Here is a 26,810-nt window from a genome sequence, read left to right as displayed (position 1 = left end):
CACAGTATACACCAATTTTCATATAACTGCATGTAATAGACACTACTATAAAGAAGAATATGCACAGATACTGATATAAAAATCCAGTATAAAACTTACTTAGAAGCTTCAAGTTTGATGAGGTTAGGCTGGGACACCTAGTGAAATGGGCAGCCCCCCCCCCCACATATGAAAAGACAGATTAGACAAATAGAAGCCAGCAGTAGTCTGAAAACAAGCGTATACATCTGATACTTTGGGGCTTGGTAAGAAATCTGAAAATCAGCATACATTGTTACAAAAACACTCCCAGATGGCTATATAAATGGATCTACAAAACAGTTATGCAAAGAAAAATCTGGTGTACAATGTCCATTTAAAGCATGTCAATTTAACACTACAAATATCATTTAAAAAGTAATCTGAATAAAAAGGTAGTTAAACAGTAATCCACACAACACTAGAGGGAAAACTACAGGCAAGAAATATAATTGTAAATCGTTTTATTGTAACAAACACTAACTTTTTGTGTTTTTGTTTTTCCTTTAGCTCTGGGGGACCAACTCACAGGAGAGGGAGAGGAGACTAGGGATTTTTTTTTTTTCTCGTAAAGAATTTTCTTTTTCTACAAAAGAGAAAACATACACATATAAAGAAAATAAAATGCTAACAGATAGAGTGACTCAAGTTTTTAAAATCATTAAATTAGAATGAAAAATAAAAGTTAAATTGTCACCATGCGGCAGATCGCAAGGTCAGCTACATCCTGACTTAAAAAAAATCTTACCACAAGGACATAAAAAGGTAGGGGGAAAAAAAAAAAAAAAAAAAAGTATAATTAACAAATAAAATACAGTCCAGTTCTCTGGGACGAGACGAGTGAAGATCAGGTGCAGTCTTAGTACAAAAGAACCTGCTTAAGTTTACCCTCCTTGTCAAAAGGTTAACAAAAAAAAAAATATATATATATTCATGTTTTTTGGAGTCTAGACATTTTTGACTCCACAAATACCCCACTTCACCCCAATTTCACCTTGAGGGGTGCCTAGCCTATACAGAGGCTAGAGGAAAATGAACAAGCAGATGCCCCATGCTCCTCTTTTAAGTGCATCCATAGGTTTGGAAGGAGAGGATTGTCTGCTGTGAGACGAACTGACGTGGGCAATTGATGCAAAAGGTCTAGGGTGTGTGTCCAAAAAAATTGATGTTTTGTATGCAACAGTAACAATGGGCGACTCCAATGATTTGAGGAAAACAGCAAGGCAGTTTGGAAAGAAAAGATGCAATATTGGAGTTTAGGGGAGGAAGAAGACAGTATTCAGAGCAGCATTAACCCCCATCACTAGCACAGAAATAAAACCTGAATAGCAGAGAGGTAGTTGGATTGAAAGCGTGGTGTAACCCACCCACCCCTAACATTGCCCAACGAAATTAAAAACACACCCGCTTTTTGCATATCACCAAGTAGAAGGGAAACAAATTTTAAAAGCACCCCTCCCCCACTCCTGCAGTAAAGAGGCAGATAAATATTTTTTTTTAACTGCTCCCCCATGGCTCTATGTCTAAATATTTACAACTCAATGTTTCTCTATAATACATTTTCAATCAAGCAATATACAGCCTCTGCCAGCTCTCCTTTGCAGTCAATTACTTATTTTCTCTTCTCACCCCCAACCATCATCATAAAAGGAGCAGTCTAGCAAAGAAAAATAAAATGATATAGGTCTACATTTTAAAGCAGCAGTTGAAGGGGAGGAGGGATGGGAGACACGGAATGGTTCCCTCCCCCTTTGAGTCTGTCTCTCCTGGGCCTCCTCCGCAGAGATAAAATTTATGAAAGCAAAATAGAGGGGCAACAAGTAAATTAATGAGGCAAGTAGCTCCGTATCTGCTGCACACAATGCACTGCACACCTTAAGATTGTTATATTGACAGGAAAGCTTTTATGGAAGTAGTGATGTGTACAGATTTTGGTGGGGGGAGGACCATCTCCCAACATCTGCCTGCTGTCCTCTAGGCCTGAGTCCATTGTGTGAGTGATGGGGTTAGCAGGCTGATAAAAGCCCTTTCTCATAGCAGCGTCTCTTTTGTGGAGGGCGATCCTCCTCCTCATCATCTTCATCTTCGTCAGAGGACGACGATGAAGACGAAGAGCTGTCAAGTGTCAAGTCTACCACATCTGGACCAGGTTTTCCATTTTCAGTTGATGGCATATTGCTGGGAAGGGGAAGCTTGGCTGTAAGGTCTGCAGAGTCTGGAAGTGGTCAGAGAGAGAGATTAGCAAGATGTCAGAAGCAACAACTGTATAATTTATGGAGAAAAGAGAACATTGAATAGGGGGTGAAAGAAGAGTAAATGTAAATATGGACTTACTTAGCACAAGAATAGGACACACAGGACTGCTGGATCTTTCTTTCTCTGCCTTTAATGGACGCCAGGACCCATCAACAAGGAATTCAATCTCATCTGCATCTTTACACTCCATGAGGATCTTGGACAAGAGACTAAGAGAGAGATGGGTTTAGGTTTAAATCTACATCTGAAAAACATAATTTATGCTTACCTGATAAATTTATTTCTCTTGTGATGTATCGTGTCCACGGATTCATCCTTACTTGTGGGATATTCTCCTTCCCTACAGGAAGTGGCAGAGAGAGCACCCACAGCAGAGCTGTCTATATAGCTCCCCCCTTTGATCCACCCCCCAGTCATTCTACCGAAGGCTAGGAAGAAAAAGGAGAAACCATAGGGTGCAGTGGTGACTGAAAGTTTAAATATAAAAATATATATGCCTGTCTTAAATAAACAGGGCGGGCCGTGGACTCGATACATCACAAGAGAAATAAATTTATCAGGTAAGCATAAATTATGTTTTCTCTTGTAAGATGTATCTAGTCCACGGATTCATCCTTACTTGTGGGATACCAATACCAAAGCTTTAGGACACGGATGAAGGGAGGGACAAGACAGGGACCTTAAACGGAAGGCACCACTGCTTGTAGAATCTTTCTCCCAAAAATAGCCTCCGAAGAAGCAAAAGTATCAAATTTGTAAAATTTGGAAAAAGTATGAAGCGAAGACCAAGTCGCCGCCTTACAAATCTGTTCAACAGAAGCCTCATTTGTAAAAGCCCATGTGGAAGCCACAGCTCTAGTAGAATGAGCAGTAATTCTTTCAGGAGGCTGCTGTCCAGCAGTCTCATAGGTCAAACGGATGATGCTTTTCAGACAAAAGGAAAGAGGTAGCCGTAGCCTTTTGGCCTCTCCGCTTACCAGAATAAACAACAAACAATGAAGATGTTTGACGGAAATCTTTGGTTGCTTGTAACAAGAACTTTAAAGCACGAACCACATCAAGATTGTGCAACAGACGTTCCTTCTTTGATGAAGGATTAGGACACAGAGAAGGAACAACAATCTCTTGATTGATATTCTTATTAGAAACAATCTTAGGAAGAAAACCAGGTTTGGTACACAAAACAACCTTATCTGCATGGAAAATAAGATAAGGGGAATCACACTGTAAAGCAGATGGCTCAGAAACTCTTCGAGCCGAAGAGATAGCAACTAAGAACAAAACTTTCCAAAATAGAAGCTTAATATCTATGGAATGCATAGGTTCAAACGGAACCCCTTGAAGAACTCTAAGGACTAAGTTTAGGCTCCAAGGCGGAGCAGCAGGCTTAAATACAGGCTTAATTCTGACCAAAGCCTGACTAAAAGTTTGAACGTCTGGGACATCTGCCAGACGTTTGTGTAGTAGAATAGACAAAGCAGATATTTGTCCTTTTAGAGAACTAGCGGATAATCCCTTCTCCAAACCCTCTTGGAGAAAAGACAATATTCTAGGAATCCTAATCTTACTCCACGAGTAACCTTTGGATTCACACCAATAAAGATATTTGCGGCAAATCTTATGATAGATCTTCCTGGTGACAGGCTTTCTAGCCTGAATCAGGGTAACAATAACCGACTCAGAGAATCCACGCTTTGATAGAACTAGGCGTTCAATCTCCAAGCAGTCAGACGCAGAGAAACTAGATTTGGATGTGAGAACGGACCTTTGGATTAGAAGGTCCCGCCTCATTGGCAGGGTCCACGGTGGAACCGAGGACATGCCCACTAGGTCTGCATACCAAGTCCTGCGTGGCCACGCAGGTGCTATCAGAATCACCGAAGCTCTCTCCTGCTTGATTCTGGCAACAAGACGTGGCCAGATTGAAGGACCAAGGTACTGCTAGAGCATCTATCAGTACCGCCTTGGAATCCCGGGACCTGGACCCGTAACGAGGAAGTTTGGCATTCTGACGCAACACCATCAGATCTAATTCTGGTGTGACCCATAGCTGAATCAGCTGAGCAAATACCTCCGGATGGAGTTCCCACTCCCCCGGATGAAAAGTCTGACGACTTAGAAAATCCGCCTCCCAGTTCTCTACTCCTGGAATGTGGATTGCTGAGAGATGTATATCAACAAGGAATGGAAGGGAGCGCTATAAGCTGAATAGGATAAAAGCTTCTAATCTTGGGTACATAAATATAAAAATACATAAGTACAATTTTAATAATGACAGCAGTCTAAGAATCTAAAACGTTAAAAGTAACATGGATCCATGATACATAAGAAGTGGCTAAAAATACAATGAATTGTCTATTGAGTAAGTGCTACACAATGCTATACATAAAAATTAAGTAATCAGAGGATGAGTAGTTGTACAGAACACACAGGTGTTAAAATACAAGGTATAACAACAAGTGAAACAGTGAGGTGTACAAAAAACGTCCAAAAATGTCTAAGTCCCAAAAATAAAAATAAAATCCTCAAATGAAATCCTCAAATTTCCAATGTGGTCTATCCAAACAGTAGTGGGAAATCCAATATCTACGAAGTAGTATCCAACAAAAATGTGTGTAGAAATCCAAATGGATCCAATCATGAAAAAACAGCAAACAAAAAAGAAAAAATGTGGAGGATGAAAGTAATTAAAATGTGGAAATAAAGTGAAGTCAACTGTAGATCCTGTGTTATCCAAACTAAAAAAGTCAAATGTGATGTTGAAAATGTGTATCCAAATGGGTAAAAAAGGTGCTGGTAAAAACTAGTACCAATGGAAAGTGCTGATGATGATGAAAAATTACAGGTGAAAGATAGTAGAAACTTCTAACCTGTAAGTAAAACAAACAAGCAATGGTGCAATAAAGTTTTTACACTTTAGAGATAAAAGGGAATAAGCTTACCAGTATGTCTGTGTCAACGCGTTTCGGCCTATACCAAGGCCTTTCTCAAGACTATACTGATTGTGAGTGTACTGGAAGCTTATATAGGGTGCCAGGTCTAATGATTGGTGGAAATTTTGGCGCCAAAAATTAAGGGAATACCTCTTCCTGTCAGTCCTAATGGATTCTGGGATTTGTCTTCGTTATGTTTATTTTGTATTAATTCCTCTTAATCATGGTAATGAGTCTGGTTGTATATGGTGTATCTAAAGTTTTTTTATCTCTGTCATTTATAGTGGTATTTGGACCCAAAGTATTGCTCTAGCTATTTCTCTATTTCATTATCGTCAAATCTTACCGGTACTTCCGGTTTATCGTGTCACTTCCGGTTTAGTGTGTCACTTCCGGTTCCGGCTATGATGATTTTTACATCACTTCCGGTCCCGGAATTTTATCACTTCCGGTTTTGAATTTACATCCCTCTTGGTATTTTGTATTTAGTCGTAGGGTTGCATCAAGACAAAGAAGGACTCTTATTAGTTTAACGGAACAGGCTATAAGTAAAAAAATGTAACAAAACAAAGGAACAGGCGATATATAAAAAGGAACAAGCTCTATGTTAAAAAGTACTAGCAATATAGAAGGTACAGGCAAATTGTAAAGATAATCTGATTGGATGTGGTAAAAATAATGGCTGCCCTCATGTATCCGACGGGTCTTATGACCCATATTATCCTGGAGACTAACATAATGTGTGTAACTCTTCAGTATTTGACCATCCACTAGTAGTGGATGTGGTTAAATTGCGTAAATTGGGGAGGAACCATACACTTGTTCAAAAAGGGAAAGATGGTGAGAAGAATCTGTAGGTCTAATAGAACATGGCACAAAATGTTTAGGCCAATTTTGTAAAATGAAGTCAGTAAACAACTTAAGTCTGATACTGGTATCTCTAGTATAACATGTCACCAAGTGTTTAGACCAATTAGTAACATGAAGTCAGCAAACAAGTTATGTCAAATACTGATATCTGTAATGATAGTATGAATCTTGGTTTAGACTGTGAAACATCTTTAAGTAGGTATCGGATGTGCCCGAAATATGAGAAGACAGACGTGTATAGATGTTTACGTTTACTATGTACATAATACAACTTAGCCCACCCTGTGATCTAGTAATTTTATCTTTGGGGGACCGGAAGTGATGTAAAAATCGTCATAGCCGGAACCGGAAGGGACACGCTAAACCGGAAGTACCGGTAAGATTTGACGATAATGAAATAGCTAGAGCAATACTTTGGGTCCAAATACCACTATAAATGATAGAGATAAAAAACTTTAGATACACCATATACAACCAGACTCATTACCATGATTAAGAGGAATTAATACAAAATAAACATAACGAAGACAAATCCCAGAATCCATTAGGACTGACAGGAAGCGGTATTCCCTTAATTTTTGGCGCCAAAATTTCCACCAATCATTAGACCTGGCACCCTATATAAGCTTCCAGTACACTCACAATCAGTATAGTCTTGAGAAAGGCCTTGGTATAGGCCGAAACGCGTTGACAGACATACTGGTAAGCTTATTCCCTTTTATCTCTAAAGTGTAAAAACTTTATTGCACCATTGCTTGTTTGTTTTACTTACAGGTTAGAAGTTTCTACTATCTTTCACCTGTAATTTTTCATTATCATCAGCACTTTCCATTGGTACTAGTTTTTACCAGCACCTTTTTTACCCATTTGGATACACATTTTCAACATCACATTTGACTTTTTTAGTTTGGATAACACAGGATCTACAGTTGACTTCACTTTATTTCCACATTTTAAATTACTTTCATCCTCCACATTTTTCTTTTTTGTTTGCTGTTTTTTCACGATTGGATCCATTTGGATTTTTACACACATTTTTGTTGGATACTACTTCGTAGATATTGGATTTCCCACTACTGTTTGGATAGACCACATTGGAAATTTGAGGATTTAATTTGAGGATTTTATTTTTATTTTTGGGACTTAGACATTTTTGGACATTTTTTGTACACCTCACTGTTTCACTTGTTGTTATACCTTGTATTTTAACACCCGTGTGTTCTGTACAACTACTCATCCTCTGATTACTTAATTTTTATGTATAGCATTGTGTAGCACTTACTCAATAGACAATTCATTGTATTTTTAGCCACTTATGTATCATGGATCCATGTTACTATTAACGTTTTAGATTCTTAGACTGCTGTCATTATTAAAATTGTACTTTAATGTATTTTTATATTTATGTACCCAAGATTAGAAGCTTTTATCCTATTCAGCTTATAGCACTCCCTTCCATTCCATGTTGATATACTGTTTCTCTCAGTCCGCTAGGGGACTGCATTGGAAGTGAGCTTTAGGAACCTTTAGTGCTTGGTTTACTACATCCTACATTACCTGGATTGTTGAGAGATGGCAAGAGTGATCCTCTGCCCATCGGATTATTTTGGTTACTTCCATCATCGCTAGAGAACTCCTTGTTCCTCCCTGATGATTGATATAAGCTACAGTCGTGATGTTGTCCGACTGAAACCTGATGAATTTGGCTGCAGCAAGCTGAGGCCATGCCTGAAGTGCCTTGAATATCGGTCTCAGTTCTAGGATGTTTATCGGAAGAAGAGATTCCTCCCGAGACCATAAGCCCTGTGCTTTCAGGGATTTCCAGACTGCACCCCAGGCTAGCAGGCTGGCATCTGTCGTTACAATGAGCCACTCTGGCCTGTGGAAGTACATTCCCTGAGACAGGTGGTCCTGAGACAACCACCAGAGAAGAGAATCTCTGGTCTCCTGGTCCAGATGCAGTTGAGGAGATAAATCTGCATAATCCCCATTCCAATGTTTGAGCATGCATAGTTGCAGTGGTCTGAGGTGTAGGCGGGCAAAAGGAACTATGTCCATTGCCGCTACCATGAGTCCGATTACCTCCATACACTGAGCCAGATGGCCGAGGAATGGAATGAAGAGCTTGGCAAGTGGTTAAGAGTTTTGATTTTCTGACTTCCGTCAGAAATATTTTCATTTCTACCGAATCTATAAGAGTCCCCAGAAAGGAAACTCTTGTGAGAGGGAAGAGAGAACTCTTTTATATTCACCTTCCACCCGTGAGATCTCAGAAAAGCCAACACAATGTCCGTATGAGACTTGGCTAGCTGAAAAGTCGACGCCTGAATTAAGATCTCGTCTAGATAAGGCGCCACTGCTATGCCCCGATTCGTAGAACCGCCAGAAGGGACCCTAGCACCTTTGTGAAAATTCTTGGAGCCGTGGCTAACCCGAAGGGAAGAGCCACAAACTGGTAATGCCTGTTTAGAAAGGCAAATCTGAGAAATTGAGGATGATCTCTGTGAACAGGGATGTGTAGATACGCATCCTTTAAGTCCACGGTAGTCCTGGATCAGAGGCAGAATAGTCCGAATGGTCTCCATCTTGAATGATGGAACCTTGAGGAACTTGTTTAGAATTTTGAGATCCAAGATTGGTCTGAATGTTCCCTCTTTTTTGGGAACCACAAACAGGTTTGAGTAGAACCCTAGTCCCTGTTCCTCTTTTGGGACTGGGCAGATCACCCCCATGGTAAGCAAATCTTCTACACAGCGTAAGAACGCCTCTCTCTTTGTCTGGTTTACAGACAATCCAGAAATATGAAATCTCCCCCGTGGAAGGGAGTCTGAATTCCAGAAGATATCCCTGGGACACAATTTCTAAAGCCCAGGGATCGTGAACATCTCTTGCCCAAGCCTGAGCGAAGAGAGAGAGTCTGCCCCCTACTAGATCCGGTCCCGGATCGGGGGCTACCCCTTCATGCTGTCTTAGAGGCAGCTGCAGGCTTCTTGGCCCGTTTACCCTTGTTCCAAGCCTGGTTAGGTCTCCAGACTGACTTGGATTGGGCAAAATTCCCCTCTTGCTTTGCAGCAGAGGAAGCCGAAACGGAACCACTCTTGAAGTTCCGAAAGGAACAAAAATTACTTTGATCTTCATCTTATTTGATCTATCCTGAGGAAGGGCATGACCTTTCCCTCCAGTTATGTCTGAAATAATCTCTTTCCGTTCAGGCCCGAATAGGGTCTTTCCTTTGAAAGGGATGTTCAAAAGTTTAGATTTGGATGACACATCAGCAGACCAGGACTTAAGCCATAACACCCTGCATGCTAAAAGGGCAAAACCTGAATTCTTTGCCGCTAATTTAGCCAGTTGAAAAGCGGCATCTGTAATAAAAGAATTAGCCAATTTAAGGGCCTTGATTCTGTCCATAATCTCCTCTAATGGAGTCTCCATCTGAAGAGCCTCTTCTAGAGCCTCAAACCAGAAAGCAGCTGCAGTAGTTACAGGAACAATGCACGCAATAAGGTTGAAGAGAAAAACCCTGAACAACAAAAATTTTCTTCAGGAGACCCTCTAATTTTTTTATCCATAGGATCTTTGAAAGCACAACTGTCTTCGATAGGTATAGTTGTACGCTTAGACAGAGTAGAAATAGCTCCCTCCACCTTAGGGACTGTCTGCCACGAGTCCCCCATGGTGTCAGATATGGGAAACATTTTCTTAAAAACAGGAGGGGGAGAGAACGGAATACCTGGTCTATCCCACTCCTTAGTAATAATATTCACAATCCTCTTAGGAACTGGAAAAACATCAGTGTAAACAGGAACCTCTAAGTATTTATCCATTTTACACAATTTCTCTGGAACCACTATAGGGTCACAATCATCTAGAGTTGCTAATACCTCCCTGAGCAATAAGCGGAGGTGTTCAAGCTTAAATTTAAAGGCCGTCATATCAGAATCTGTCTGAGGAAGCGTCTTTCCTGAATCAGAAATTTCTCCCTCAGATAACAAATCCCTCACCCCTACTTCAGAGCATTGTGAGGGCATATCAGATACGGCTACTAAAGCGTCAGATGGCTCAGCATTTTCCCTAAACCCAGAGCTGTCCCGCTTTCCTTGTAAACCAGGCAGTTTAGATAAAACCTCTGTGAGGGTTGTATTCATAACTGTGGCCATGTCTTGTAAAGTAAAAGAATTTGACGCACTAGAGGTACTTGGCGTCACTTGTGCGGGCGTTATTGGTTGTGACACTTGGGGAGAGCTAGATGGCGAACCCTCATTTACTTCTGACTGAGAATCATCTATTGCTCTAAGTGCTGATATATGTTCTTTATAGTTTATAGACATATCAGTACAATTGGGACACATTCTAAGAGGGGGTTCCACAATGGCTTCCAAACATATTAAACAAGGATTTTCCTTGGTGTCAGACATGTTAAACAGGCTAGTAATGTAACAAGCAAGCTTGGAAAACACTGTAATCAAAATAAAAAAACACTTGGAAATAAAACGGTACTGTGCCTTTAAGAGAAAAAAAGCTGCACCATTTCTGCAAAACAGTGTAAAAAAGCAGTAAACTTAACGAAATTTTTACAGTAGCATTATAAAGGCTTAGTAACTTTGCACAGCTATGCAAATAAACAATTAACCCTTAAATGGCAAAAACGGATTGAAAAAACGTTAACCCCAGTAAAAAAGACTTTCAGCACCATGCCACAGCTCTGCTGTGGCTCCTACCTGCCCTTCATAACGATTTGTGGGGGGAAAAACTTCTTTAACAACCCTCAAACACAGCAGAAACGACAGGAGAAGCAGTGATATGTCTCAGGGGAAAGGAAACTGCGCAACTGAGGCGCGAAAATAGGCCCCTCCCACCTCACTCGATGTTTTGAGGCCTACCAGAGAAACACCAGAGTGTCTCTTAATTAAAGGGACACTGTACCCAAAATTTTTCTTTCGTGATTCAGATAGAGCATGACATTTTAAGCAACTTTCTAATTTACTCCTATTATCAAATTTTCTTCATTCTCTTGGCATCTTTATTTGAAATGCAAGAATGTAAGTTTAGATGCCGGCCCATTTTTGGTGAACAACCTGGATTGTCCTTGCAGTTTGGTGGATAAATCCATCCACCAATAAAAAAGTGCTGTCCAGAGTGCTGAATAAAAAAAAGCTTAGATGCCTTCTTTTTCAAATAATGATAGCAAGAGAACGAAGAAAAATTGATAATAGGAGTAAATTAGAAAGTTGCTTAAAATTGCTGCTCTATCTGAATCATAAAAGAAAAAATTTGGGTACAGTATCCCTTTAACCATGTGAGTTACAAAACTCAAAACCAAGCCACAATGACCCCTTTAGTCCCTTCAAAAAACGTTCTAAATGCATCAAAAAATAAAACGTTTTTTTCCTAACAGTGTCACCAGTAAATAATGAGCCCTACAAGCAAGCTGAAATTCCTGTTAAAGTATCTGAATACAGCTTACCCTTCCCTCATGGGGATATTGTCAGCCTTTTCTAGATTTAACACAGTCTGTCTAGAAAAATATAGACTGAACATACCTCATATGCAGCTTAGTCTGCAAACCGTTCTCCCAACTGAAGTTTTCCTATACTCTTCAGGCCTTGTGAGAACAGCAGTGGATCTTAGTTACAAAGTGCTAAGATCATCATCCCTCTTGCAGAAATATTCATCCCAGAGAGTAAATAGTACACACAGATACCATTTAAAATAATAAACTTTTGCTTGAGAAGTAAAAAACTACATTTTAGTCACCACATAGCTCTTTGCCCTTCCTAGCAGTTAAGCAGGCAGAGAGAATGACTGGGGGTTGGAGCTAAGGGGGGAGCTATATAGACAGCTCTGCTGTGGGTGCTCTCTCTGCCACTTCCTGTAGGGAAGGAGAATATCCCACAAGTAAGGATGAATCTGTGGACTTGATACATCTTACAAGAGAAATATGGGTAGCTTCTCTTAACTTTTATGCTACTCACCCATCAATGATAAGTTGGTCATACTGGGCAGGTTTGTCACATACTGGACAGGTCCAGGTTGGCTTTTTCTCATTCATTTGAAGATAGAAGACTGCATCAAAGCATTGGAGGTGAGCACAGGTTTCCGCTCGACAGGGCACAGTCAAACGCATCTTTACTAGCTGCAGAGAGAAGATATAGTGTGTGTGTATAACTGGTGCTTATTTATATGTATAAAACTTCAGGGCAAGAACACCTTAGAATTAGTCTTACCGGACAAATAAGTGACACTCTAACACCAGTGGTTGCAATCTCACTATCTGGGTCCAGCCGAAGCTTTTCACGAACTGAAAGGATAGTAAAGGAGTGGATGCTTAAATACCAAAAGTTATATAGTGTTATTACAATTGTGTAAACTACTTTCATTCATCTCTCCTTGAACATTATCTTGGTGAGGAGCTTGCCTCATACCAACCCACCCCCCACCTCAAAGTCTCACCTAGAGTCTTGCAAAGCTCTGGATGTTTCACACCAATGGTTTTCAACCTCTGTAGGAGTTCAGCAGAGGTTCTTTGTCTTACCAGGTACAAACCCACAGAGTAACTCTGCAAAGGGAGTAAGATGGAGTTAAGAGAGACATTAAAGTCAAAATTAAGCTCTCAAAGTTCACGCAATTTAAAGAGACTTTTCAATTTTTCTTCTGTTATCACATTTGCGTTCTCTTGGTATCCTTTGCTGAAAATCAAGCCTAGGTAGGCTCAGCAATGCACTACTGGGAGACAGATTACACATATATGCCTCTTGTCATTGGCTTACCAGAAGTGTTCAGCTGTGCCCCACTAGTGCATTGCTGCTCTGGAGCGGACTAACCTCTTAGCAGGGGTTAAACACAGTAAAACAGTTATATGCAAGCAATTGTGCAATCAATCTAACAGATTAGAGCATTTTTCTTCTTAGAGCATTTTCTTCTTAGCGGTTTTATGTCAATTAAAAGGGTAAACAGGTGGGGACACAAAAAAACAGTAGTGGAAAAAAAAAAAAAAAAAGTCCATAAGTCAGAGCAGGTTTTCTATGTCATCACTCACCTTTCCATAATTCCCCCAAGTTACTGTGACTCTGTTACTGGCAGACGACAGGTACATGAGATTTGTAAGGTTGATGGGGCGACATGGCCGTTTGGGTTCTACACCGGGTTTATTGGAGGGGTAGTAACCCTGGGAGATAGAACAGAGTCATTACCGGTTAGACTGCTCAAGATTGAGTGTGTGGTAAGGCACTGATGTGGAAATTTAACTAGCAATTAAATATTCACGAATACTTGTACAGAGTGGCAAATCACGGCTACTATGGATACATTACTGCAAAGGATTTGTAGTCTTTGAGGTAAATGCATTTCACAAAAGAGGTGTGGGGGGGTAAAGAGTTGAATACTACAGAAGACAATTTTGTTTAGCAAATCACTGGGAAGGGAACATGAAGTGCACAAGGTGGATTGGAAAGAGATGGGTGAAACGCTGTACTTACTGGGACTGAGCAATAGTTGTGATTAACCTTCACAGCAATATTGGGTGGGTACTGATCTTCCTGTGGGCAGCTGGTATCAGTGTAACAGATCCTATTGGAAGGAAGTTTTATAAATGTACTGAGTAAGCACCATTACTAAAGATACTCACCTAAAAATATTGTCCCCAATCCTCAAACAAATATTTATTATAGGACATTACTTCAAAATTTTAGTTTTGTAATCCCAATGAAAATAGAAAAAAAAATTGGACAAGCATTACTTGTCCAGCAGCAGGTAAGTGGTGACTTTTGCTATGAGACTTACCTTAGGACCACCTGAACTGATTTGATGCCGGGGTGTAAATCCCTGATGAGAAAAAACAAACCAAAGTGTTGGTGTGCAATCTGATATTTGCCCTTCATCCTCATTCATCCAATACACCACGCTTTATATCTCTAAACCATCTGTAGTTTCCCAAAGGCTCCAAGGCTGCAGTTCTCACCAAGCCATGTTGACTATTACATATATTTACATGGAAAATTATGTGCAGCTTTTATGCTCAGGAAGCACCTGAAATTAATGGGCAGCTGGACATAAACCCATTCAGGTGTAGAGAGCATTCACGTGCAAGCAGAATTACAACTGCTGCTTAGGTGCCTCCAAGAGTCATCAAAACAGATAGAGTACATGTACAAGACACTCAAAGAGTGATAGTGAGAGATACAGATAGAAAGGGCAAGAAATAGGGAAAAATGTATAAATTAAAAAAGCATGAAAAACTTTTTAAAATAAATGTGTATTGCTTAGATTAATAATGTGTGTTTCCATTAATAACGTGATTCGTGTTTTCGGAGCTGGATTTCTGCTTTTGAAAGTGCAATACACAAAGAATTTTCACAGCTCTTTATACGTTGCACTTTCACACTAAGAAATCATTCTCTGAAAAAAGCTGAATGCCACTGCCAGCAGCCATATTCTGCATTTGTAACACGTATCAAACTAATGCACATCCCTAATTTTCATGATATCTTAATTAGAGCACAGGTGGGAAAAAAAAAAAAAAAAATCAGCTGATCAGTAACCGTGGTTACTAACTTGCTCTTACCCAACAGCTCATTATTTCACCTGTGCTCTAGCCAAGGTATAATGAAAACCTGTCCTGTTGGAGTACTTGAAGACTAATTGAGAAACAATGGATTAATAGAATTATGCATAGTCTAGTTCCAGATTTTAATTTAGTGTATTAGCTCACTTTATGAGTCACTTTAAATTGGACACAGAGGGGTTTAGGTGTTTTGTGGGATTTAAAGGAACATTGTACCCCCCTTTGTGTTCCCAATTGTCCATTTTAGCTACAAATGTTTTCTTTGTAGAATGGCTATGTAAAGACAATAGCACCGATTTATCTCCCAGTGGGGGGAGGGGATATGAGGGACAGATATATTATGTTTGTTGTATTTATTTTCAACCCCCCCCCCCCGCCATAACTAGAATTTTAATACCTAACAAAGATCACTGGTAAGTCTACTTTACCTGCAGGCTCAGCCCAGTGCTTTGCAACAAGTGATGGTTTTAATAAGCATAAACAGCTATTTAAAATACAAAAATAATCATGAAGGGTGAATTTCCCATACATTTAATACTCTGCAGTAGATAGGTCTCATTTGGAACACATTAAGTGGAAACAAATTGTATAGTACAGAGTACCTTTAAAGGTACAAATCAGTCTCTGCAGGTGAAATTTGAAGTTTCTTGCTTTATAGAAGATAAAGATTTGCAGTGGATGCCAACAAGGGTTGGTCACCCACATAACAGCTACAGAGGATGCTTTATTTTACACTTCCAATAACATGTGCTGTACATCCCTGCATGTATATCAAGCAGGAGACTAGTCTGGTAATCCTGCCTAAATTAGATTTAAACCACTCAACTTTCAAAGATTGCATGACTACAATTTTTATTCTCTCCGAATAGCTGTGCTTTAGAACCTAGACTCCTAGTGATGGCTGTTATCTTTGTGCTTTCAAAACATTCAAAAGGTAACAAGAAACCTTATTTGCAAATTGTTGTACATTTTACTGATAAAAGAATAAACATGCAAAACATTGTTACATGCCTTGACACCAGTGTTTTTAATAAGACAAAACTGTACCTGGAGTTCTTGATGAGGTCCACTTGCCTGGGCGACAGAACAAATACACAGGGGCTATCCTGGAGCTTCTCACTATTCTGAGCAACTGTAAAGAAAAGATGGGAAGTCACATGCTTGTCTGCCATACATCAATATGCATTTTACCACACTAGAATACAAATGATATAGGTGTCATTGGGCATATCATATCAAAAGTACCAGTATCACCATCCATTCACTGCCCAGGAATGGATAACACCACAGTTCCCAGACCATGATTTTAAGAAATGAATGACTAAGCCCTTTACATCCAGGTTATGCACTGGTAGAACCTTGCATTGATAAAGGTCAGTTAAAAGCAGAAGAACATCTGCAGCACCTTTTAATGGTTGTCTACTTGCGGTTTGCATTGCCTAATTCACCCCCGTAACTTATGCCAAAGTTCCCTTTACCGTCCAGGAATACCAGCGGGTTATATTGGTGGTAGTGTTTTGAGATACTTCAGATAAGAGGAATGCACTACATCTCTCCTTTTCTTTTTGATATTGTATTTTTAAAGGGTGGTAGCGCCTCTAAACCTTTTCAAAACAACAGTGCCAGCTAAAAACAAAATTTTAAGTGGTTGACAAACTTGTTCAAGCCAGTAAGAATATTTTGGAGCCAGGCATACTTTTAGAAGCCAAACAATGGTATTTGTATATAGATATATGGAGAATCACCCTCAAAAAGTTAGGAGCCAGGGGTAAAATTCAAGGAGCCAGTGGGTTTGTTGATCTCTGTTTTACAATATCCTCAAACCCTGACCTACTGTGGTTCTATAATAATGAGCAGCTTAATTGCCAATGCCTTAAAACAATGGTTCACAAAATTCATAGAACACTTAGTGAAGATGAACAGAGGAACCAGCTACAAGCTTTTTAGGAGAAGGTTCGAAGCTCAGAGTTGAATTTCCAAATTTCAGTCAAGAGACTGCCCTAACCAGTAATGTCCCTGCTGGCTCTACCATAGATTTAAATTTCTTCTTGTTCCACTACCAAAAAAACACAGAAAGGAGTGAATGTTAAACGTTTGGATTTAAAACTACAGATGTGCAAACACTCATAATTTGTTATGCTAATGAATAATACAGTTATCCCCAGTTTCCAAAATCCGGCTAGTTCTGACACCAGATATATTGCTATTAAAGTTAAACATAAAAAAAAAAAAAAAAAAAAAAGGGACTATTGCAAAAGGTATCTGTGTTGCACTTCCATTCTAATATATTCAGTGTTGGACTTAGTGGCATTATGAAAATGTGCACGTCTTATTTCAAAATGAAAAAGAGCTATCTGGATGGTTGCTAAATGCTTGTGTAGCTTTATATTTCATGATGACCAAAATTAAAGGACCAGTAAATACAGATTTGCCTAATCAAAATGCATAACAATGAAATAGCACTTTGTGTGAATATCAAATAAAAAGGAGTAGATTTTTTTTCTGACAAATTTCAAAGTTATGTCTATTTCCACTCCTGTATCATGTGACAGCCATCAGCCAATCACAAATGAATATACCTATATTCTGTGAATTTTTGCACATGCTCAGTAGGAACTGGTGATTCTACAAGTGTAAATCTAAAAAGACTATGGACATTGTTAATGGAAGTAAATTGGAAAGTTGTTCAAAATTGCATCCTCTATCTTCAGATATAATTAAAGGGACACTCAAGTCAAAATTAAAGCTTCATGACTCATCATGAAGCTTTAATTTTGACTTGAGTGTCCATTTAATTATATCTTAAGCAAACTGGTTTGTCCTTGTCCCAAGAACAAAAATTAACCGTGAATCAAACTATATTCCTCAAGAGGAACTTGAACCTTAAAAGTTCATTCAGCAGCTAGGCGTTCCAACACTATTGTGACTCAGCAGTTACTTTGACAGTTTCAAATATGACATCACATACAGAAGAAGCACATTCAGATAATCAGAAAAGAGCACCACACAACCAGAGAGCCACTGGCTCCTAGAATCTTACCCCATCTCATGTTTTTTAGGTTATTCTCCATGTATCTATATACAAATACCACTGGCTGGCTCCAGAAAATAGCTGGCTCCTAAATTTTAAACAGATTTGTTGACCCCTGTATAACACAAACAGTCACTATCTTCATATATACTAACTGGGCAGAATTGTATTCTTGTGTAAAATATATATATATATATATATATATATATATATATATATATATATATATATATATATATATATATATATATATATATATATATATGACATCTCTAATCAAAGCTGTAATACAGGTCATTTTTATATGTAAAGTTAGGTGTTGAAATTTAGGTTATGGTTTGCATCAGTTTTTTTTACATTTATTACATCAGCACAAAAACAATTTTGGCTAATTAACTGACCAGTGGCTAAAATCAAAGTCCGTATTATGCCAAAATAAGCTAATATTGTTTTAAAGTTTGTTGCACAAATTTAAACAATATATTTTAAAAATTCTGCAATTATTTTGTGCTTTAAGTAACATTTATAAACAGTAAATGTTATAATATTGTGAAGTATTAAACTACCTCTACCCGGCAGGCAAAATTTCCTGAAACATAGCTAGCAACCCTAGAAAATGGTTCATAGGGTAAGTTAGGACTTGACAAATCAATGGTGTGTCTAATATAAGGTCATGGTGCCAATATCTGAGCAATACTCTGTCCCTCTCTGCCGGTTTTTACGCTATGTATTCTATTATCCAATAGCATTTAAACATGCAGAAATTTGTTTTAGACTAAAACTAGATTACATACAAGATTGTAAATACACACAGAACTTTATGCCTTTACAGTAACCATGTCTATAGTCAAAGATTAATTTAAAATTGCAGCTTTCCAGTTTTTAAAATTATTAGATTAGCCCAACAGAGGGAGCATTTTCAACCTCTGATGAACTCTGATTTAGCTTCAAACCTTGGCCCCATCTCCCCAGCCTTATGTTCTTATAAAGAGACATAATACCCATATGCTAAATCAGGGCTCGACAAACCCAGGGAGCCACTGGCTCCTAGAATTTTAACCCTGGCTCCTAACTTGTTGGTCTATTCTCCATATATCTATATACACATTCCACTGTATGTCTCCTAAAATTATGTCTGGCTCCCAAATATTTTCACTGGCTCCTAAATTTTAAACAAATTTGTCAATCCCTGTCAGCTAAATCACTTAAAGGGATACTCAAGTCAATATAAACTTATGATTCAGATAGAACATGCAGTTTTAACACTTTCCAATTTGCTTCCATTATCAAATTGTGTAGTCTTTATATGCACACTTTCTGGGGAACAAGACCCTACTGAGCACATGCACAAGCGTACGTATACTAGTCTGCGATTGGCTGATGTCTGGGGGTCAGCAAATGGGGAAAAATTAATTTGTCAGGAAAAAAAAAACAAAAAAAAAAACTACTGCTTAATCGAAATTCAGAGTAGGTGTTAAATCATTGTCTATTATGCACTTCTACTGCATTGAGTGGTCCTTTAAAAGTGATGCAGTTTAACTGTAAAGAGCTGACAAATAATAATCCACATGAACATCTATGTACAAAAGGTACAATTCTTCTGTTCATAATAGTAAGTGCTCTGTGTCAGCTCCATGTTAAAAGAAAAAAAGCCAATCTGCATCATCAGTGGTAATGTCACACGGGATTTCACTAAAATCTTGAGAATTCATAGTAAGCTTCTTTAAAGGGACATGAAACTCAATTTTTTCTTTCATGATTCAGAGAATGCAATTTTAAAGAACATTCCAATTTACTTCTTGTATCTAATTTGCTTCATTCTTTAGATATCATTTGTTGAAGAAATAGCAATGCACATGGGTGAGCCAATCACACGGTACATTAAGAGAATGAAGCCAATTAGATAATAAAAGTAAATTGGAAAGTTTAAAATGGCATGCTCTTTCTAAATCACAAAAGAAAAAAAATTGGGTTTCATGTCCCTTTAAACTGAGGAGGGAAATAACATGACTGTGCTCGCACATGGAAAATGCATGCTCCCTTGCAAGCCCACGACTACCATCCTGATTGGCTGCTTAAAGTTCCTTTACAATGGGACGTGGCTACCGAGTACATTTTGAGGTAAAATATCTTCTTTTTTTAACTAAGATGTTCAGGTGATATTTTCTAGTCAGCTTTTTACTGCTATGCTGCATCACTTTAACATTTGGATATCATGTCCCTTAAAAGGTGAATTATCTAGGTTGCTGCAGAAGACTACCAAAATACATTGAAATAGATAGATATAAGTATGTTTGTCTGACGCAGTTATGAGCAGTACACTATGCGACACAAACATACCTGGCATTAACCCCTTAATGACCAGCGCCAATGCGCAGTAGAGAGACTGCGTAAGGATGCTGCTGGTGGTTAATCCCTTACCCTGTAAGACGCTGCTGTCCTGGGCCTCTCTGCCGCGATTTCGCTAAAAGTAGCACGATTGCGCTATTTCTGCATGCCCCACGAGTGGGGCAGTGCAGAAATACTCTTGCAGAGGTACCGAAAGCAGAGAAGAACACTCTGTTTCCCTCTCTGCATAGGGCAGCAGTGGTGCCGATCGTTGGTGGCTTGGGATGGAGTCTGGTGGGCGGCCCATCGATGGAGGGGGGCAGGCCCGATACACTACATAAAAAAAAAAATGTATGCTAAGAGCTGCAGGGAGGTGGAAGGAGGGGGGGGGGGTAAAGGCTAGGGAAAGAACCTTGGAGGGGAACATTTTGGCCCATGTACACGGGCTTAACACTAGTTAATAAAAAAGCACTAAGCATTGACTTATAGTTAATAGAAATCATTGCAATATGTATTTATCATTTTAAATGGATTTTACCCCTTTTTTAAACTTTGATTGTGCAGTGTCCATTACTCCCTGTCACAACCCTACAAGAAGGCTGGGGCCTCTATAGGAAGGCATTTATAGTTTGTCATAAAACATCTAAAGTAACGAGCTGGTTTACTAATACACAGGGTGTCAGTTACCCATGTTCAAAACAGGCAGAATGAAACCTAAGTTGACAACATGTCTGCTCCCTTATGTAGCTGCAGGCAGTGGCTACACTGAGAATTTTGCAAAACAAGTTGTTTGCTGTTTTTTTTTACACAAATCCATTTCTTTCTATGTTTACTGTGATTTAACACATCTCTTTTACTATAGGAGCACTGTTTAAACCCTTAATGGCACTTTTCCATTTTCTGTCCGTTTGGGACCAAGGCTATTTTTATATTTTTGCGGTGTTTGTGTTTAGCTGTAATTTTCCTCTTACTCATTTACTGTACCCACACACATTATATACCTTTTTCTCGCCATTAAATGGACTTTCTACAGATACCATTATTTTCATAATATCTTATAATTTACTATAAAAAAAAATATAAAATGAGAAAAAAAAAAAAAAAAAAAAAAGCACACACTTTTTCTAACTTTGACCCCCAAAATCTGTTACACATCTACAACCACCAAAAAAAACACCCATGCTAAATAGTTTCTAAATTTTGTCCTGAGTTTAGAAATACCCAATGTTTACATGTTCTTTGCAAGTTATAGGGCAGTAAGTACAAGTAGCACTTTGCCATTTCCAAACCACTTTTTTTCAAAATTAGCGCTAGTTACATTGGGACAGTGATATCTTTCAGGAATCCCTGAATATCCCTTGACATGTATAAAACATTTTTATAAGACATCACAAAGTATTGATCTAGGCCCATTTTGGTATATTTCATGCCACCATTTCACCGCCAAATGCGATCAAATAAAAAAAATTGTTCACTTTTTCACAAACTTTAGGTTTCTCACTGGAATTATTTACAAACAGCTTGTGCAATTATGGCATACATGGTTGTAAATGCTTCTCTGGGATCCCCTTTGTTCAGAAATAGACATACAGTATATGGCTTTGGCGATGCTTTTTGGTAATTAGAAGGCTGCTAAATGCTGCTGCACATCACACGTGTATTATGGCTAGCAGTGAAGGGGTTAATTAGGTAACTTGTAGGGAGCTTGCAGGGTTAATTGTAGCTTTAGTGTAGAGATCAGCCTCCCACTGACACATCACACCCCCCTGCCCCTCCCAAACAGCTCTCTTTCCTCCCCCACACCACAATTGTCCCCGCCATCTTAAGTACTGGCAGGAAGTCTGCCAGTACTAAAATAAATGCTATCTTAATTTTTAAGCATATTTTCATATGCTGCTGTATAGGATCCCCCCTTAACCCCCAACCTCCCTGATTCCCCCCCCCCCCAGACACCTCTCTAACCCTCCCCATCTAACTTATTAGGAGCCATCTTGGGTACTGGCAGCTGTCTGCCAGTACCCAGTTTACAAAAAAAACTTTTTCTGTAGTGTAGCTTCCCCCTCCACAAAGACCAAGCCCCCACCCCCTCCCAGATCTCTTAGATCCTTTTTATTTCCCTCCACCCCTCTCCCACTTTTTTTTACAAATATTTTCTGTAGTGTAGCGGTTCCCACCCACTCCCGCTCCGTGCGTGCCCCCGGCTACCCCGCCCACCCCTGCATCATAGAAGCCATCCCGCGTCGGCTCCCACCCACCAACGATTGAGACCAACGATGTCCGGTGCAGAAAGGGCCAGAGGAGCAAGAAAGGTTATTGCAGGATGCCTCGATATCGAGGCATCACTGCAATAACTGGAAAGCAGCTGGAAGCAATCAGGATCGCTTCCACTGCTTTCCAAGACCGCCGACATGCAGGATACGTCCTCTGTCGTTAAGTGTATTTCTTTGGACAACGTACCCTGCACATCGTCTGTCGTTAAGGGGTTAATACATGTATGTATCCTTAGTCAAAATTAAACTTTCATGATTCCGATAGCACACTATTTTAAACAAGTTTTCAATTCCCTTCCACTATCTAAATGTGCACAATTATTTTTATATGCAAGTTATAAAAGGCACTAGTTTCTACCGAGCATGTACAAGAATTTACAGAATATATGTATATGCATGTGATTGACAGATGGCTGTCACATGATGCAGTAGGAAGGAAAAACTAACCAAAATTTGTCAAAAAATCAAAATCTACTACTCATTTGAAATTCTAAGTGCTTTTGCATTGTCATTGTATTATGCATTTTTTGATTATACTATGATGTAACTTAAGTTTCTCTCTCTGCTGTGGCCAATCAGGGAAAGTTATAAATAGGTCACTAGTTCTGCACTTCCATTTCTAACAGGAACTGAAAAGCTTTTAGGCTTACATGCTAAGGGGGTTCAAGGGGATAGCAATGGAGGAGAGGAACTGGTATAAAGAAAGGTTAGTGTAGGTTGTATGCATCCCTGAACAGTAGAGTATTTAGGGAGCGCTTGAAGCTTTCAGAACTAGGGGAGTGTCTTATGGAGCGAGGCAGAGAGTTCCACAAGATGGGAGCCAGTCTGGAGAAGTCCTGTAAACGGGAGTTTGAGGAGGTAAGAGAGGAGGAGAGTAGGAGAGTAGGAGGTCATGAGAAGAGCGAAGGGGACGGGAGGGAGAATATCTGGAGACAAGGTCCGAGATATAGGGGGGAGCAGTGCAGTTGAGGGCTTTGTATGTCAGAGTGAGAATTTTCTGTTTAATCCTAGAGGCAAGAGGAAGCCAGTGAAGGGATTGGCAGAGAGGTGCAGCAGATGAAAAGAGACATGTAAGGAAGATGAGCCTGGCAGAGGCATTCATTATGGATTGTAAAGGAGCTAGGCGGCAGGTGGGGAGACCAGAGAGGACAGAGTTGCAGTAATCGAGTCGGGAAAGGATGAGAGAGTGTGGATTAAAATCTTAGTTGTGTCTTGTGTAAGGAAATGTCTAATTTTAGAGATGTTTTTAAGGTGGAAGCGGCAGGCTTTAGCCAAGGACTGACTGAGGAGTGAAAGAATGATCTGAGTCAAATGTGACCCTAAAACAATCGGGCATGCAGGGTAGGGGTAATGATGGAGTTCGACAGAGAGAGATTGGGGGTGGAGATTTTGGAAGAAGGGGGAAAAATAAGGAGCTTAGTTTTGGAGAGATTTAGCTTGAGGACATCCAGGAAGAGATGTGAGATAGACAGTGACACAGGTTAGCAAGGAAGGAGATAGGTCTGGTGCAGAGAAGTAGATTTGGGTTTTGTCAGCATACAAATGATATTGGAAACCGTGGGACTTTATTATTAGGGAACCTAGTGATGACGTGTAGATTGAGAAGAGAAGGGGACCGAGGACAGAGCCTTGCGGTACCCCGACAGAAAGTGGTGACGGGGCAGAGGAGGACCCAGCGAAGGCTATACTAAAGCTACGGTTTGACAGGTAGGAAGTGAAACGAGAGGGCTTTGTTACAAAGGATTGGAGGGTTTGGAGCAAAAGAGGGTGGTCAACAGTGTCAAAGGCTGCGGACAGATCGAGGATAAGCAGAGAGAAGTGGCCTTTTGATTTTGCTGTAAGTAGGTCCTTGGTAACCTTAAAGGATTACTTTCTGTTATAATTTTTAAGCTAAACAACTAACATATTAAAGTTAATAAACATTAATTAAAACCTACTGACCTATATTTTCGCCAAAACGAAGTTTCATAACGTTCTAAAAGTTATATCTTTTATTCGCCGATGATGTCACGTTATCCTGCCCACTATTTTCAGCACTGAGTGTTCAAAATACTTAAACCAATAACTGTGTTTAAAGGGCCATTTTGAAACCTAGGTATTGTAAACTGATTGGTACAGAGCAAAGGATACCCACGGAGTGGGTTTGGAAAACAAATTAAATTTGCAGACAAGATTTCTGCTATACGATAGAGATATGTTAATGAAATGCTATTGATAAAAAGAGTATTTGGGGTAGTTAGTTAGTAACAGGCATAGAAAATATTTACTTACAGTGGCCCTTTAACGATTGCTGTCTCTGAGGAGTGATAGGGACGAAATCTGGATTGCAGTGGGTCAAGGAGGGAGTTTAATGTAAGGAAATGGGATAGGCATGCATATACTAGCTTTTCAAGAAGCTTTGAAGCAAGAGGGAGGAGGGAAATAAGGTGGTAGTTGGATGGGGAGGTTGGATCAAAGGAAAGTTTTTTTGGAGGATAGTTGTGACTAGTGCATGTTTAAGAGATTAAGGAAATATACCAGTGCTGAGGGAGAGGTTGAAAATGTGTGTGAGTATAGGGGTAAGGATAGAAGAGAGGGAGGGGAGTAGCTGTGAGGGGATAGGGTCAAAGGGACAGGTGGGAGCGCAGTATAAGTGCAGAAACTTCTTCCTCAGTAACAGGGGAGAAAGAGCTACGTTTATGGCTATGTGGGTTGTGGTTGATTAAGAGCGTTTGAAGGGGTGAGAGAATGGAATTATGTTGAGAGCTGATTTAGTTTCTGATGGAGTAGATTTTGTTATTGAAGTGGCTGACAGTCTTGAGCTGACAGAGAAGTTGTATTAGGAGGTGGGCGGAGAAGAGCATAGAAAACACAAGCAAATTAGATAAATAGAAATACCCTGGAAAGATGTTTAAAATTGCAATGAGAAAAAAAAGTTTTAAATCAGATTTGTTTATCATAAAATGCTTTTTGAGGAAAAGACTATCTAAAGACAGATTCTATTTACAATACATTATATTGTAACCACCCTGTATACCACTGTGTGACTTGACAGGGCTTTGCAATAATGGAATTGTTGAATCCTTTAGGGAAGCACTCCAAACTTTTTCCACTCCTTTAAAAACACCCATGGTAACTATTCAAAATTCATGTAAATTATATTGTATATGCATGTGACAAATGCTCAATGAAACACAAAGATAAAAAAAGTCAATACTATCAGTTTTAAATGTGAACATATAGACACTAGTACCAAATCTGCTGCCACTTAGAACCTTTTACAATTAGATTATGCCCAAAGAAAGGGATTACATTGGATTTATTTGGTGCAAATAAACTCTGCTCTTAGCCACCCATAGCTAGATATTTCAACTCATGTCCAAAGTGCAGAAACTCACCCAGCTCTGTTGGTTTTAAGAGTTCATCCACAACATCGTAGAATGGCAACTTGACAAGTCTCACTTCAGGCTTGGTTATGATTTTGGGAGGGACCCTGGATAAGCCATTAACATGTTTCCCATATAGAGAGGGGTAGTCAATATTAGAGGGAGAGAGAGTTGTTCTGGGACCATTGTTCCCGTGATCATAAGATTGGTGGATTGGGAGAGCCTCAGGTGATCGGTGTGGTAGAGAAGGCTGTACTGGAGCAGACGTGACTACATCAGAGCTCTTTTTGGCATATCGTGTCTCATACAGCTCCTTGATTTTTTTGAAAACCTCTGGGCTACAATCAAATTGCACCAACTGTAGGGCCCTTGTGACCAGCTCATGCTTAAGACCACTCTTACTCCGTCCAACATATCCCAGTAGCATCTGCAAGTCTGATACACGGAAACTCATCACCATGTTCTAGAAAGAGGAGAAAACACCACATTATATTTGTCATTAGAAGTTTGTTTATATAGAAATGCATATTTACTTTGATTCAGGGCAAGTTAAAAGTAATGCATTAATTAAAACTTCCACTCTAGCATTAACCGAGTTAGAATTTTTGCGCATTTTGGGTTGCGCTCGTATAATGAGTTGAAAGTAAACTGTTTTTGCTCGCGTGCGCTAGCCCAACGCATGTAAAAGCCGAACATACAATATCACATGCACGATAACCTATTCCCCCATAGAAGTCAATGGAGCAAAAAAGTGGGGGGGAAAAATAAACACAACTCGAGCCTGATTGCATATTCTCAAATGTGCTAACCTGACCTGAAAATATGAAATTTCGCATTATACATATATACACAAATACATACCACACACACATATTTAGACATGTATATGTATGTATCTTAACCCTTATAACTTTTTGTGCAATATTTTTTTTTTTTAAATCTTTTTTAGTACATGGTGTTGTAATAAAAACATAATACGAGCATCATATTGCTTACACGTAACTAAGAGCTCCACTTGTAATCTGGCCCTCAATGTTTAAATAGAGCATAAACTCAAAATTAAACTTTCGTGTTTAACATACAAAACCCAATTTTAAACAACTTTCTAGTTTACTGCTATCTAATTTGCTTTATTCTCTTGGCATCCTTTGATGAAGAGAATACCTAGGTAGGATC

At 39.3% G+C, this 26,810-nt stretch overlaps 1 protein-coding gene across 2 annotated transcripts in view; it reads right to left on the bottom strand.

Annotated features, from left to right (window-relative positions):
• Positions 1–467: 467 nt before the first annotated feature.
• PIAS4 (protein inhibitor of activated STAT 4) overlaps positions 468–26,810 on the bottom strand; it is a 34,890-nt gene continuing 8,547 nt past the window's right edge. For both annotated transcript variants that reach the window (XM_053703138.1, XM_053703139.1), the window contains exons 2-11: positions 25,647–26,097; positions 15,688–15,772; positions 13,860–13,901; positions 13,556–13,646; positions 13,117–13,245; positions 12,531–12,636; positions 12,305–12,378; positions 12,053–12,213; positions 2,353–2,483; positions 468–2,233 (exon numbers count right to left, since the gene is read on the bottom strand). In XM_053703138.1, the coding sequence (XP_053559113.1) occupies positions 2,025–2,233; positions 2,353–2,483; positions 12,053–12,213; positions 12,305–12,378; positions 12,531–12,636; positions 13,117–13,245; positions 13,556–13,646; positions 13,860–13,901; positions 15,688–15,772; positions 25,647–26,097 (1,479 nt within the window). In that variant the 3' untranslated portion in view covers positions 468–2,024. The remainder of the gene's footprint in view (positions 2,234–2,352; positions 2,484–12,052; positions 12,214–12,304; positions 12,379–12,530; positions 12,637–13,116; positions 13,246–13,555; positions 13,647–13,859; positions 13,902–15,687; positions 15,773–25,646; positions 26,098–26,810) is intronic.

Source organism: Bombina bombina, chromosome 2 (assembly GCF_027579735.1).
Source record: "Bombina bombina isolate aBomBom1 chromosome 2, aBomBom1.pri, whole genome shotgun sequence".
In the NCBI taxonomy this organism is placed as follows: Eukaryota; Metazoa; Chordata; class Amphibia; order Anura; family Bombinatoridae; genus Bombina; species Bombina bombina.
This window is presented reverse-complemented; position numbering and strand designations above follow the sequence as displayed.